At 38.5% G+C, this 16,234-nt stretch overlaps 1 protein-coding gene across 6 annotated transcripts in view; it reads right to left on the minus strand.

The window, feature by feature from the left end:
• Positions 1-16,234, minus strand: part of ADAMTSL1 (ADAMTS like 1) — a 180,373-nt gene that overhangs the window by 119,451 nt on the left and 44,688 nt on the right. For 4 of the 6 annotated variants that reach the window (XR_007630626.1, XM_050329952.1, XM_050329949.1 and 1 more), the window contains 2 exons: positions 5,802-5,928; positions 434-508 (listed from right to left, as the gene is read on the minus strand). Coding sequence is in view for 5 of the 6 variants with exons in the window: in XM_050329952.1 (XP_050185909.1) it covers positions 434-508; positions 5,802-5,928 (202 nt within the window). In the remaining variant the exon portion in view is untranslated. The remainder of the gene's footprint in view (positions 1-433; positions 509-5,801; positions 5,929-16,234) is intronic. The other 2 variants (XM_050329950.1, XM_050329953.1) reach the window with 2 other exon arrangements.

The following is a 16,234-nucleotide window of genomic DNA, read 5'->3' on the forward strand; positions in this document are numbered from 1 at the left end:
ATGTGCACAGGTATGTATCAAGGGGACTGAGAGAGCCTATCATAACAGAAACATGTTAAAGTCATAAGTAGCTTGATGGCTAAGCTCAGCTGTGGGGAAGCTTATACTTTACTGTCCTCAGGATTTCTTCAGTCAGTGGTATATATTTTATTAATTTTAAACAAAACACTTGACACCAAGTGAGCCAGCCAATGGATAAGCCAACAGAAAAATTATGGAGGGGCAAAGAATTCTGCAATGTTGGCCAAAGTCTGTTCTGAAAAGAATGTACCCCTGATGTAACTGGGTCTGAGAAGCACTTCTGAGGGTAGGACTCATCTGTGTGTTTAAATCAGTAATCTGAGAGAGGGAGACCAGACATCACAGTGTAAACAGAGCACTGCACGTTACCAAGGCTCTCTTAAACAAATGTACACTATCTTATTCTACTTACATAAATGATCGGGTCCTTTCAGCACAAGGCGAACTTGCCTGCTTCCATAGGGAATAGCAACCACTGTATCATCTACTGCAGAAAGGCAAAAATACATGGAGTAAATAAGCAAAGAAACTCCCATCTGTTTTCAGTGAAGCAGTGAAATAGGTTCTTACAAGGAAGCGAAAAGAAAAGCCTTAGGACCAATTAAACAACTCTAAGAATTACTATTGAAAATCTGAAAAAAAAAAAAGAACTTGTTAAATGTGGTAACAACCTACTGTTAAGAACCCAAACCTGTTGATTTTATTTATTTTCAACTACTTCAAAATTATTTCTGGATTAGTAACTTTTGATTTCATCATGACTCCACTTAAACCTTTTTCAAGTATTTCAAATTGATAGTTGTGGCAGAATCTTGCACCTATGAAGCCCTTCGGAGCTTTGCCTATGGGGTTTAAACCAAGGTGTGAATTAGCATGGGGGTCACATGTACCTGTAAAAGTTAGGTCAGCATTTCTAAAGAGTTAGCAACCTCAGTAATGTCCTCAATGGAGACAGGAAGGAAATGTGTGTAAAGATGATATGTTATACCTGGGTCATGAAGTGGGGCGCCCAGAGAATGCTGACCTGAACTAACCAGCATGCTTCATTTACCTTTCCCTGTCCTTTCTGCCTCCTTCCCATATAACTAGCAGCTGGGAAAGAAAAAGTATGTATGCCTAACAGGATTTTATTGGGGGGGGAGGGGTGAGAAGGTAGTAGACATGAGTGAAACCAAGATTCTTTCACTATGTATCCACTAGAACTACTCACAGCTGTGCCACAAAGTGCCTACTAGCAGGAGCTAAGCTCTACCATCAAAGCAATGTGTTGCTTTGTCAGGTAAGGCTAACTCAGACAATTAAAGGTATTTCATCTTTCATTCAAACATATGAGCTGGGGCCTTACCTTTCTGACCACACCAAAAGGGGAAAACTGTTGGAACCTGACTAAATCAGGATTCTTACTTACCACCAAAACAGTTATTAATGTTGTCATTTTACATAAAAAAATTAAGAGAATCAACAGAGAGAGGAAACACTACATGAAACAGGAACTTTTGAAAAATACATTAATTCATCCAAATCCATTTTATCTCAAAACTGAATTAGAACCCTCTCAAATTTTAAATCGTGTAATGCATCATAGGAATTCCTGACAGTCTTATATTAGAGAGCCTAGTGGGTTGAAATATTCATACTGTTGGGGCCTCTTAATATCCCAAAGTGAGGGGGCAAATGTAATCAGTCACTCTGAGTGCCAAAAGAGTCATATGGATGCAAAGCCTGTTCAGGTTTTCAGGCCATGTTCCATATTCAAGATCTCATGGAACCATGTTCCATTTTTCAAGATCTGATTTGATATGTTTCCTCAAATGATCCAGGAATTTCAGTGTCTCCTAAGTCTTTTGTAACACTGGGACTAAACTCTACTCAACGCACATTATGCTCATACATGTATATGATATATTAGCAAAGGTAGAAATCTTCAATCTCTATACAGAATTCAAATTTTCTATTTGAAGAGACAAATATTCAAGTTCTAAAAAATTCACTAAATATTGATATTCTAGTACTGATTTTATTGGTACCATTCTGGCACTCATATTCAAGATAACCAGTAGAATAAACACATTTTATCCATTTTGGGGAACAAAACACGTGAGTACTGTAAAGAAAGATATGCAGGTATACCCAGAAATGCCAAGACAGTGGAAAGAGTTCAAAAGTTTATTTAGAGGGCCAGAACATGAAAAACTTACAAATACTTCACAGTGCTATAGAAGCACCAGGCCCCAGGGAGAAAAAGGCAAGTTCCTGCCTTGTCCAGGACCTTTAGTATCTCTCCAGCATAGCATAGAGAGATAACACAGCTCTCTCTGCAACCCTGTCTGGACTACAGAAGGGAAAAAACCCGAACATGCAACCCTCTTGGGAAGGCACTTTGCAAGACTTCCTAAGTGAAAACAAGTTTCTAGCTTTCCTGTTAAAAATTCTTCTGAAATCAAAATTATTACTACAGTATGACACATCATTTTGCTGTATATATATATATAAAACATTGGAATGAGTCTATTTTCAAAAAAAAAAAAAAAAGAAAAAATTAATGGCCTTTTTACAAGTACAGTCCCATGCCATTATGATATTTGGATGTCTCTCAGTTACAAGCTCTGCAGTGTGGAGTTAACAACTCACTGATACATCACAGAAAAACTGGACAGTTTAAAGATCATGTGAGCTTATATTTTCAGCATGCCTCTTCTGCCCCGGGATACTGCTAGGACTATGATTTCACCTGATCTTGCAGTTGGTCTCCATTTGAAATCCTAGCATGCTTTATGTGAAATGCAAAGCTCATTGGGATTTATGCTTATCACAGTGCTTCCTGCTTTCACAAAGCAGAAACAATGGGAACTGAAGGATAATTTCCTGCAGTGACCAATGATAAGGAGACATTTCATGTGAGGAGACCTGTGAAAGTAAGCATGGTAATATTTAGTCACAACTCCCTGTAACAATAAGCAAAGAGGCAGATTGTGGAGCAAAACCAGGAAAAAACACAAAGTGCATTAACAGCTGGTTGGTTTTCTCCAGAGACCATGTATAGGGAAGCAAGGGAGAGTCCCAGATAACTGGAAGAACAGTGGCTTGGGGCTGTGAAGAACATGCAAGGATTTAGGCAAAAGTTAAATGTCATGTGCATACATCAAATTCCCATGAGAGATCAGTTTCTTCTAGTTTTGGATTTTTAATTTGGATTTTATCCAAATGGTCTGTCAGTTCTCATGATGAAAAATGGAGTTCTTTCTATTTCCTCATTACTATTGATATTTAATGGAAATCTGGAACCAAATCTATTTTTGGCAACCATGGCAAGAGTAATTAGGTAAGTATTCAGACTACCTCAGTGTAACAATTTACACTAGTAGATGTCAATCCTTCTTTAGAGAAATACTCTAAATAGAATATTGCATAAGGTTACCGGCAAATTTCACTCACAATTTATGGGATCAGCTCTCTAGCTTCTTAAGGAATACAAAGAAGCCTGCTTAAATATAGCTCATCTCCATAGGAAGGACATACACCCTTTCCTAAAGAAGATATTATCAAAAAAAAAAGAAAAAGAAGATGAAGACTTAGTACTAAGGCTGGGGGGTTCAGTCTTGCTAAGAGAAAAGAATATTTCTGCAATTAAGGTTTTTGTAGCTTTTTTATTATTATTTTTAAAAATGTATAGACACAGGTGCTTTCTTTGTCATAAAAATGTAGGTAAGAATCCAAGGTGCCGTTACCTCCTGCCCTGCTATGTTTCTGTTTCTGAGGCCACTGAGAGATGTATACTAGCCCTATAAATAGTGAGGGAGCTGTTCCTGTAGCAAGTGTTTATAGTGACAAATGAGCAAGATGCTGACACAAAGTCCTAATGGCACCAGGGAGGATAAATGTAGAAAATTAATACAGTAGATTTTAAAGTGTTTTTTAACGTTTAAAATCTCAGATTTTCACAACATTTCCATAAAACATTTGGAAGCAAACCTCAAAAAGAATTCATATTAATTCACACGTTCAAAGGTGATCCTAAACTGTGTCTTCAGAACTGTAAAACTCCGATTTAAAAAAGACTTTCTTTTGATACATTCAAAATTCATAGTATTGCATAACAACATGTATGTTTAGAGCAGAGAATGGAATAATGCCACATGGTTTATGCAGAGCACATACAAAATCTATGATTATATACTTTGGCTCAGAATAACAATTATTTGAGGCAATGTGTCTGAAAAATCCATTCTCTAATATTTTTTTCACATTTGTCTCTCTCTAAGACTATGTTCTCTGTCATTGCTCTACTACCTTTATAATATTCTGTCTCTTTAATAGCAAACCACTGGGACTAGGGACTCCATTTTTTCAACATTTTAGTACTGCGCATAATATATTAGTGCCTTTATCCTCAGAAGAGGATTAATGAGCACCTTTTTTACCTAAAGCAACCAAAAAACAATGAATTTCTCCTATAGGAAGAGACATTTACCAAAAAAGCTCACAAACTTCATAATGTCTCAAGTAGGATGGAGATTTCCAAATCTGTTCCTGTAGAAGCAGGTAACAATGAGGTGAAATTCCATTTCTAAATTTTTCTGAATTATTTCCTTTGCCCTCTACTGTGCAATTCTGTTTCAGCAATAGAACTCTCACAAGGATTATACTGAATCCTTCCTTCCTTCCTTCCTACCTTCCCTTTTTTTTTCTCCTACTCTCTCCCTCTCAGTTAGCAAACACAGAGCCAGAGGTGCACTGTGCTAACTGCTGCTCTGCATGCTGTGCTCCATACTGAAGCACTTATTCTTTCACAGAGAGAAGCTTTTGTAAAAAGTACCTCTCACTGCTCCTCCCAGAAGCTGAATGTTCTATATAGGAATATACAAACAGTCTTCAGCAGATATTACACTGCTATTTGAATCTTTGAGGTCATGTGCTATTCAGCACTGGGAAAAGTACTCCAGAATGGTAGAGTTGGTCTGACTGAACTCTGAGGCTGGGGGCAGCTTTGCATGCTAGCACATGTGTGTTTACACAGGCTGGACAATACATTTACCTTTCAATCCTTCCTGCAAACTGACCAGATATGCCCTGTCTCTCATCCTAAAACTTCTACAGCTCCATCTGTGGTGCTGTAACAAGGTTGAAAAGCATGTCTGGGATCTAGGATAAACTAACTCTGTCACTGGGGCACACTAATGCTACTTTACCACTCTGGGTTCAAGCTGGCTCAGCGTGCAAGGAAGGCTATGTTTGTCTGTAGGCCTCTCCCATGTCCATGTAGGCACTTTCCATGTAGGCACTTTCTGACAACTTAGGTTCCTCAGTCCACCACAGAACTGTCACCATGCTCAACATGCAGGCACACAGGCTGTGCTCTTGGAAAGAGCACTGTGCCAGGCTGGCACCACCTAGCCCTCAGGGTTCCTCTCAGCGGTGGAGCAGCATAAACCACTCTGCTCAGAGCAGTGTGGACTAAATCCTATGCCTAGCCAGCTATCACAGCCAGAGAGGCGTCAAAAGAGGCAGCTCTTCCGGTTCTCCTGTTCTTCCCAAGCAGCTAGCTAGCTGAGATGGGGAATATACTGGTGACACCTTCCCACAATCCTCTGTCCTCTGCAACAACCAGACTAGTAGTCCGAGCAAGCCTGCTTTAATCCAAGAGGTGAGAACCTGGGGGGACAACCAGACTGACCATGATCATTCAGATGCCTGAGAAAGAGTGGGGTGAAATCTAGCTTTCAAGAAATGAGTACATCTCTAAGAGGGAAGATGGCACTTTACCAGAAGGAACAGCTTACGTTTATTTGCTGCGAGCTGGGACTTAAACTGGCCTCGAACCAGCCGGCAGGTGGACCCATCTCCATTGCAGACCCCACAGTTATCTTCCTTGACAGTGCTTCCCAGCTGGCGGTCACAGCCAACGATCTGGCAAGAAAGGAAGATTTGCATTTCAATGTGAGCACCTACCAACTGACTGCTTGATCCATCTCTGCAACTAATTACCACTAAATTTATCTCTCAGCAACTCTAGAGGGCCACAAAGTACCTTAACAATGAAAGAGACTAAGCAAATCTGGCTGGGAGTTAGCGCTAAGGTGAGGTAGTGAACTCAATGGCTTTTGCAGGCCAGAGGAAGAAAGGAGTATTGTTGGAGGTTGTTATTTTAGGGCATTGTGAACATTTATTGGTCAGAGTCCTATCAGAAATTTCACTTCTTAAGAGTTTCAACTGCCTGAAACAGATAAGAAGACAGATAGGAAGCAGACAGATAGATAAAAGTAAAGAGCAGTGTAGATCAATTGTAACATGGCTCAGTGAAATTTTACCTGCTATGCAGCTGGGAAAACCATGTGGTTTTAATTATGTTTGACAATAATCCCATTCCACACTGTCAATGCCTGTGTTCAGACATTATAAAAGATCTGATAAAGAAGGAGAGAATGATTGCAGCAAAAGAATTGGGAGTCAGAAATGCAGTTGCCTGCTCTGAAATTGGTTTTATGCCCATATGTGAATTGTTTAATTCAAAATTTTAAAAGCTGTACACATAAACTAGGCTTCTCAGTTTGCAAAACCCCCTGTAATTCCCAGGAGAATCAAATATAAATTTATAATTAAGTACATTTAAATTAACAAACGAAATCTAAATTTATTTAACACAGTGTTAATCTAGGCATATTGCTGGCACTTTGAGTTCTGCATCCAAGTTATGAATTTTGCACATAAATAATTGAAATCCTAGAAATTAGGGAAGTCCTTACAGAGTGTTATAACTATCTTTTCAAGTACTAGAAAATGAAAGGCCTTCTAGCATTCTGGCATGTAGAGTAAGCAATGAAAAAATATTTGTATATAACTTCTACTTCTTATGAGTTTGTGCTAAGGCTCTTAGCCAAACAGAGAGTATATATAAACACAGGGAATTTTACATAAAGTTCTCATTTCAGCTTTGAATTTCCCTGCATCACTGAGTTTCAGTTAAATCAGACAGCTGGGTCCTTGAAAACTGTAATACGAAATTATAAGAGCACTTATCAGCAAGATTCAAAAAGCTGTATGTGTAACTTGCTCCCTTAAACATTCAGACTAATACTTCTTATTTATGCAAATCTGAGTGCACAGAATTCCAGATCCCTGCGAGAGTGAGAAGTACTTTTAATTTTAACACTATCTCTTCATTAGCCTATGAAAACGCAGACTTTGATTAATAACCAGTATTTACTTTTAGCAATTCAACTTCCATTTCTAACATCATCACTTTACCAGTGGCACAATAGCTGTTTCCTTGCTCGTATCTGTCACATTGAGAGTATAACTAATTTAATTTAAATCATTACAGATTTAGATTCAGGCTTGCTGAAAGCTGACATCAGATTTCTTCAACTGATATTCCAGATCAGAACTGGGTCAAGCCTTTTATGCTTCTGCATTATATTATGATGTCTCCAAGGGAATTATTTGAGGTCCAATGGAGTAAAAGCCACACGTAAATGATACATTTCCTTGAAAACCTAGTTATACCAAGACTTCAAGAGATATTTTAACACATTAGAAACACCATGAAAAATAATGGTTAGAAAGCTGAAGCAAAGTTAAGCGTATGTGACTACTCCATACAGAACTTCCAAATACAGATATATAAATTGTATCCATGATATCATGTAAGATTTAAGTCTATTTTTTTTTCTGAATAAGAATATCCCTATAGGACCTGAATGCAGGCTGTTATGCTTTAATTTCCAAAAATACCTCTGTGTAGACAAGATGGTAAAAAGAATAACTTGCATGATCTGAAAACTATATGACACAATGCGTACAAATCAGGTTAATTTCCTTATAATGCATTAGAGATCGCTAATGCCCACAGTGAGAAGGGTCCTGCTGGGGAACCCAGAAAAAAGAAGAAAGGTTAGAATTTCCTTTCAATATCTGCTCATAATATATTTTGTACTCAATAGTTAAAAACCTTCAATTTAGAGTAGTACACAAATCTTTATCCCTTTGCCTATTCTGAAAAGAATGTATGAACTGCTTGGATGTGAAATGAGCTGAATCTTAAATTCAGGTATGAGGTGACCAATTTTAAAAGACAGTATTAACTACTTTAAAGCATTTTTAACTTCATGAATCTCACATGTTGCCATGAGCTGTACCCTGATTAAAGTTAATTTATAAATTGAGCAATTTGGAGCTAGGTCACAACTTGTAAAGGAAACCACCAGAAAAATCTCAGGTGTGAAAAGAAGTTGTACTGAAGTTTGTTTCTTTTTTTGCATTGGACTGCCATTACCAGTGTATAGCATAAAAATATTTCTTCTGCTGAAATGATGCATTCAGATGGAAGTATGAGCAAAGCGGAACTATAGAGACTTCTGTGAATATCAACACTTCTGTGGTATGTACAAAATGTATATTAACTTTTCTGTAATTGGTAGTGTCTCAGATAATTTAATGTTATTAAAATTCTTGATGACTTTAAATTAATTTCCTGTCTCTCCCAAGGTTTCAGCAGAGCTTTTTGTTTACTCTGTTAGATTATCTGTCTCAATAGATACACAGAGCTCTGAGAATATGTATAAAATTTTCACTAAAAACTCTTATGAGTGATTAATTAATGTCTGAAATAAAAAATGTTCCCAAGTCCACTGCTTTTTTCTTTTCTTTATTCTCCCATCACTATCTAGGGAGATCTATCTTCCATCTTTTGAACATAATTACATGCAGTAAAAAGGTTGCTAGTAGTTGCAATAGAGTCACTGATGCTTTAAAATGAAAAACACTGCTCCATATCTGTTGTATCACTTTTTAGTACCTCTTACACAAACACATTATATAGGCTAGACTCTTACGAAAGCAAAAGATCCAAAAGGGAAATATTAAACTGCTCCTCAAAAAAAGACACAGTTCATAAGAATAATAAGTTTTGTCTCTCTGAGCACAAGAAACATAGGTTTGACTGAGTGGAGATGAGAATATGTAATTTCCATAAAATTATTTTCACTCTCCATCAAGGCTGCAGAGAACTCACTGAGAAAGATTATGGAATGGGTGAAAATATGTCACTATTTCCCCAGAAGTCTGCAGAGAATTAGCAAGGAACAGGAAGGCAAAATGGTTTGTTTCAGCATCCACCCATAACATGAACAAAAGACAGAGGGGAAGTTTTAAAATGGCTGTTATCAGAGATGCCGAAGATGCAACAACAGGAAAGGCCAGCTAACAGGAAAAGTAGATTCACTTGGGCTGCCTATGGGCATACTCATCCAACTCATCCAACTAGAGGTGGCTGAAGACCTTGTCACAAAAATAAGCACTATGGAAGGTACTGTTTGATCAGCTTGCTAGGCAAAGGAGAGAACAAGGATATTGCACCTCTAATATACAGCTCAGAGTAATGGTTTGGTGGACACAGTTTGAAACAAAATACTGACATATTTGAATCGGAGGTCTGGGGAATATTTCACCCTCTGAAAAGGTTTGAAACGTCAGCCCTTTGTCTTGGTTTGAAACTGGACCCAATGTTTAAATCCTTAAGTTTCTGTGGGATAGAAACTTCCTTTTCCAATGCATTCTAGTCCTGATCTTAATATACCTTGGGGAGTTTAGGTAGATGAAGTCTTTTTTCATCCATAGAGGTCTGGGAAGGAAGCCCCCACCAGGAATGAAAATGGATTACTGCAACAAATTATGCCTGGAAATGTTCTGAAGTAAGCAGTTTTCATACTCATTTCTATTACATTTTAAGCTTCCTCCCCTTGAAGTAGGGTAATGAAGCACAGACTTTCCACACTGAAATCTTCTGAGTTTCAAATTGCTGAAGTGTGGTCAGGGGCTTGAACTGGAGATTGTTACCACACAAAATATCAGAAGCAGCTCTGTTAAGTTCCCTGACAACCAAATCCAAACTACATTAAAATCAAGAACATGTACTTATAAATATGATAAGCTTTGGATGAATTACTTGTACATTTTTGAAGGTGCTTCTATGAAGCTCATTGCTGTTGTGGTTAAATGCCCTTAAAGCAATAAAGGCAGACTATGCAGAGCTCTGGAGGTCTCTCAGTATATGGAAAATGTCAGCCATGTAGTATCAGAGGGAGGAAATCACAGGTGAGTACCAATTCCCTGCCCAGCTCTTCATTACCACCCCTAAAGTGAGCTGATTTTTTATTCTCCTTATGGGTTTAGCTTGAAAAGTCTAGCAACAAAAAGCTAGAATAATAACACCTAATCCCTAGTTGGCTGAGCCTGTATTGTTTTCTGGCATAAGATACCACAGTTTGCTCAGAGGTAAAGATTCCATATTACATTTTAGGCTGAAGTCCCGTACTTCATGCTGAGTTTGATTCTCTTTCCCCCCTCTCCCCCCTGGCCTTTTACTCCACTGACAGCCTTCGATTGGTGAAACAACCAGAACAAAAGATACACATTAGCAAAATAAGTTTTACAGGGCACTGCAAGAAAAAAGATGGTCATCAGGTCAAAAGATCAATTGCTTGTGCATAGTTTAAAGGCATCAGGCTGAAGGTCCCACAGCAGGATTGGAACTTGCTCACTGAGCGCACGCATGAGTGTTATGCATGCATGCATTCCCCTCGTGGACTTGAACTTTGGCTCAGTTTAGCAATTTTTCCAGAAATAAAACTGGACCAGCAATGACAAGTTCTGTTCCAGCCCTTCTAGCCTGGAAATGCCCTGAAGTAAGAAGTTTTCATAATAATTTCTATTCAGTATTAAGAAACCCTGGGCAGGAAATAATGTAATAAAGCAAGCTTGCAAATCTAGGCAGTTATAAATAAATTTCTCTGTTTTCCAAAGGGCATGTCTGCAGTTCAAACACAAGAAGTTCTGAGAACCCAAGGAAAACAAAGCTGCCCTTCACACAGATTCTAATGTGGGGCTCAATCTGGGACTTGTGTTGATTGTCACTGCTCAGCTGAAGAATGTTCTGGATCAGATCCATCATTTCAACTAGGTTCAAAATCCTGTTTTACAATCAGGATGAAGAGCTGCTCTACTCTTTAAATTATTGTGGAGAGAACAAGCTTGAGCCTGTACAGCAAACTGGATCTGGGCTGGTGTCTGAGACAGAGGTACTTGCAGCCCTTGCCAAAGTGGTATCTGCCCTTTGGATGACCACCACCTTGAGATGCCAGTTTGCAGCCCCAGTGTTTTTCTGGCACAGCCTACCAACATTATCCTGTGACAGGTAGTCTTGCCCAGCACCAAGGCACTATGCAGGATTCCCACAGGTTCCTAGGAATTTAGCTGCAACTACGCCACAGTCCAACTACAAATGATATCATAAGATGATGTTCACAACAGAAAGGTAACCTGTAACTCTGGTGGTAACAGCAGGCCCAGTGACATGCAATCCCTTGTTCGGCACCTGAGCCAAACATACCTTGCAACTGTTCAGGCAGTGTAAACAAACTTTAATAACTGATCAACAGCCAAATCCTTAAACACAATCACTGAAGTGACTACGATACACTTTCCAATATGCAAAACGTGAATGGGCAGCTCAGTGATTTGTTGTTGCTTATTGCCTTACCTATCACTGATCCACTCAAATCAATTTGCAGATCCTGCTTGATATGTGTCCCATCAGCACAGCATTCTCAGTTAGCCAGAGCTCTCTACTATTACTAAGAGCAAGATTCTTGCATGCATTAACTGAAATGCTTGCTTTTCTCCAAAAGGAACATAGCTATTGTCTGGATAGCTTTGCATTTCCACAGGAAAGATCTGTCAATTTTTGAAGATTAAAATACTACAGCAGAAGATGACTGCAAAGGCCATTATAAGACAAATTCATCAAGGCAGCTCTCCCTTAGCCTTCTTGTAGCAATGTCCTTGAGAAACCAAGAAAGAGTAAATACAATGAAGTCTGCCCTCTGGACTCATTCTTTTCTCCTAAACCATGAAACACTAACTTGTAAAGGCATTTAATTGGCACTTGTGACATATTACATTTGACTGTGATCCTTTGTCAGCTCTGGTGACTTCATTACACACTTGAAATTGTTACTCAGACCTCTCTTCTGTTGAGTGTACAGGCTTCTTTTGTTGGCAGGAGTCTGTCCTCTGTTCCTGGATCAGTGGGGATCCAGCTTTGTGTGTGCCAGCAAAGACTTTCTGGTGCTTCAGGCAATCACATAATCTGTGTTACCAAGGAACAGACAGTTCATCACAGTTCAAATACTTGAGAGAGGCTACATGTCCCCAAGTCACTGATGAAACTACTTAGTCTATGCTCAATGTGTAAGAGGACTGCATGCAGGCTCTATGAGAAGCATGGTATGTCACCCCATGTTTGTGGGATGACAAAGAAAACTAGCTAAAATGCCTGTAGCCTCCCTGTCCTGGGTCTTCACAGTAACTGGAACTCTTGCCAAGGACTTCAGTGAGAAGCATGCATCTGTTTTGCTGGGGACTCTCAAAATTGTCCAGCCAGTGCAGACACCTTGCCATCTTCTTACAGCACTAAATGCTCTGAACCACTCTACAAAACTCCAGTTAGCTGTGCTAAGGAAATACATGGACAAAGATGATTTCCTGGTAATTCTAAGAGAACCCTCAGAAGTCTCCAAGCTGCTCTTTTAAATTTCTTATTTTTGCTAAGCCTCCAAATTACACTGTTCCTCCCTCCCTCCCTATCACCCCAGCAAAGGGAGGTGCTTTAAGTACTGCTGGTCAAAGATATACACACAGCAGACAGAGTTGGTCTACTTGAGATTAACAGCATGTACTGTTTCTGCTAGAACAAAGTATCTCTGCAATGGTGCCAATCTTTGTTGGACCATAACGTGGAAAACTGATAGCTCAGGGCAGGGGAGTGGAGTTCTAATAATGCAAATGAAGATTCTTTCGCGCACACACACAAAGAAACATTTCCTTGCCACTCACTGACACAAAAATGTTGTTACCTGGCATGATGATAGCAATTTAAACATTTTGATATTACTCTTGTGAATCATTAGGTTCTCCACCCCATTCCTTTCAGTGTCCTGAAAAGATGTCATGCTGGGGGAAAAGCAACTTCTTTCATCTCAGAAAAAATGATACTCATCAACAAGAAAACAAAATTAAGATTTGCTCTCCACAGAACATGGGGTAGATGAGGATAGAGTGCAATAGAAAAAACATTCAAATAGCAGTTCAGTTGTTCAGCCTGGCACAGTTCAAAAGCACCTGACCATAAGAAATGAAGAATTCAGTATTTTCTGAAGTGTTATCTCCACAGAAGACATCTATGTTTCTATGGACTATTTAAAAAAAAAAAAAAAAAGAAAAAGAAAAAATTTAATTTTGAGCATTTAGGCCTAGGAGCTTGATGTAGACATAAACCTTTATAATCATAACATCAAAAGGCCTGTCTAAACCAAAAGACAACTTAGAAGTGATCCTGCTATAATGCCTTCTACGTGTCTGAGGAAAAATGGACTCCTAAATTGCCTCCTCTTGCCTAAATAATACACTTATTATTATAACTTTTGCATTTTTCTTCTGGTGTTTCTACAGCTCAGAAAAAAACCCAAACAACTAAACCCAAGCAAAAAGCTACAAACAGGAGCCAGAAATAGCTGAACTACATGAAACAGAAATCCCAGCACTAAGTAAATACCTTGACTTTTTTCCCCAAATGCTTTTCTTTTTTTTTTTTTAACCTGACTGTTGTCATAGTCTTGGCAGAAAAATAGATTATTACTGGAAGCTGTTAAGGGGGATTGAATGCCTCTAAAAATGAATACAGGCTGCTGGAAACTCAAGTGATGCCTGTTTGTAGAGAATTAATGGAACAAAGGCTATTCATTTCTCTACTTTGTCATCAAACGGGCAAATGACAGGCACTTTCTGTCCTCTTGTGGGAATGTAAGACAGTAATACAGCTAATACAGGTAAAAATTTCCTTCTGCAAGTTACTATCTCTCTGAGTTTTCCCAGTTAGATAACATGTCAACATGCAGAAAAAAGGCATCTTGTGAAAGGCAGTACATGATCCCAGTGTTACCAGTACTAAGTATGAAGAGAACAGTTCTAATATTAGAGCAATGTATGTTGCAGGGCCGTTCTCTTCCAGGGCTTCACACAGGGTGGGATAGACTCCTTCCCTTCTCCTTTCTCAAAACTGGAGTTGACTTGAAAGTTCTGAGAAAGGCAGGAAAAGAAACCAGGACTAGGAGCAATCACGGGCCCAGGCACAAACTCCTGCAGCTGTGCCCCAAGTGCATCCCATATGGACAGCTGAGGTCTAAGGCAGTTTCATGAGCCTTCAGAGTTTGCTGAGCAGACCACCTAACCTTATTTTACCTGTCTCAAGCAGGTTTACTGTGCCAATGAGCAATATCTACATACCAAACACATGGTTTTAAGTGATAGTGTTAAACTGATCAGCTTTGATTTTGGGTAGAGCTGGAAACTGGAAAGGATGCATGCAGCAACGCTTCATACATGGAAAGGAGAAAGTTTCTATCCTTAAGTAATGATACTAAGGAAATATAGTGCAGTCTATTTAAAGTAGAGCAGATTTTTTTACTCTTCTGACATTAGGCACCAGTCAGTGTAGTCTGTGTCTCTGATGAAAAAAATTAAGAGCACACATACACATATATAGGTATTTAAGTACCGGTGTAAACAGAATCAGCGAATAGAATTATGGAATAATTTGGGTTGGAGGGAACTTTTAAAGGCCATCTAGTTCAACCCTAGTGCCATGGGGAGGACACAAATTCAAGAAAAGACCTCCAAGATCATCAAGGTCAATTTTTGACCAACTAGAGCTGACTAAAGAAACTAATCTTGTTAGCTTGTGCAGCTTGGCTTAAGAAAGTGTTAGGAATCAACAAATCAGAAAATTTTAAGCTACCTCTAGTAGTATTTGAAAGTAGATCTGTAAAGAACTGTTTAATATTATCATAAATAATAGACATTAAGACAAGCATTTCTGGAATGCAGCTCTCTGTAACCAACAGCCTGTAAAATAAAAATAATATTGGAGAATGATAAGCAGTTTTGTGAGAAGAAACAAGAGGCCGTTTTCAGTCCTAAAAAGCATTTTTGTAGTAAACTTACTTAACAGCATTCTTAGGAATCACCAGCTTATTGGACATCAGCTCTGGAATTAGAGCTATAATATGATTCCTTCTGTTATTCCATCATATATATGAAATAATTCTATGGTCTTTAATAAAAACAACACCAATAACAGTAATGACACTCATGCAGTTAGGATTAGATTTGGTTTTCCAAACCATGAGCATTAAGTTATATATTCTCTCCTCCATCCAGTTACAGACGTGAGGGATAGAATGGCTTTGGTCGTGCCTGGCAACCAGCCAGGGTCAACCCACCACACTGCAACTTTGTAACCCCAAGTCCTGTATGCAGAAATTGCTTATGGGCTCAAAACCCCAGAAAAGGATTTAAAATACAGGAATTGATTTTGGAAACAGGGAAAATTAAACTAGAAATTCAAAGTTTTAAACGTGTTGTGCTCTGCATACCTATTAATTCTATCCATAAAGACATTTCCCAATGTGGAACATTAAAGCACTACTTCTCTTAAGAGCATTCTGTTGACTTCAGCATGGTGGTTCAGGCTAGTTATAATATATCTGTGGACCATACTATAACCTGAGGCAAGCTCAAAACAAGACCCAAAAATTAAATCTGAGAAGTAACCTGTATTTCTTCTAAAACAGGAAGAAGGAGAAGGGACCCAAATAACATAGATACCATACAGAAAGAAATTTAAAATATTTAGGAGGAACAATACAATTAGAAGGAAGCAAAAGACATTACATACAAAGTTTTTTTTAAAAAAATCCGTTGTTCAGCCTATGTCACTACGGTTTTAAGAGTAAAACTACAGAAAGAAAAAGTTATGCTTAGAAGTTAATTTCCATTAATTTTTTAGGTGTTTAACACAAAGAACAAAGGTAAAATATTAACCATCTCTTCATGGAAGAGAAATTTATGTTTATATACTATAGAGAGAGGCAAGATGCATGCAGTTTGCATGATTCCTGAACTATCACAATCATGTGTGCTGCCCTATGCCATGAAGTATATCTGAATAAGCTACTGCATAACTTCTCCAATACGCTATTTCTGTAAATAAAAGTTAAACATCTTTTTAAGAATCTCGAACCATACTCTTCACTGAATGAAAGATTCAGGGATACAGCTTATTCTGCCCACAAAATTGGCTTTGCTTGCCCTGCTTACA

This window comes from Myiozetetes cayanensis, unplaced genomic scaffold (genome assembly GCF_022539395.1).
Source record: "Myiozetetes cayanensis isolate MyiCay16 unplaced genomic scaffold, myiCay2020 scf4, whole genome shotgun sequence".
NCBI classification, from domain to species: Eukaryota; Metazoa; Chordata; class Aves; order Passeriformes; family Tyrannidae; genus Myiozetetes; species Myiozetetes cayanensis.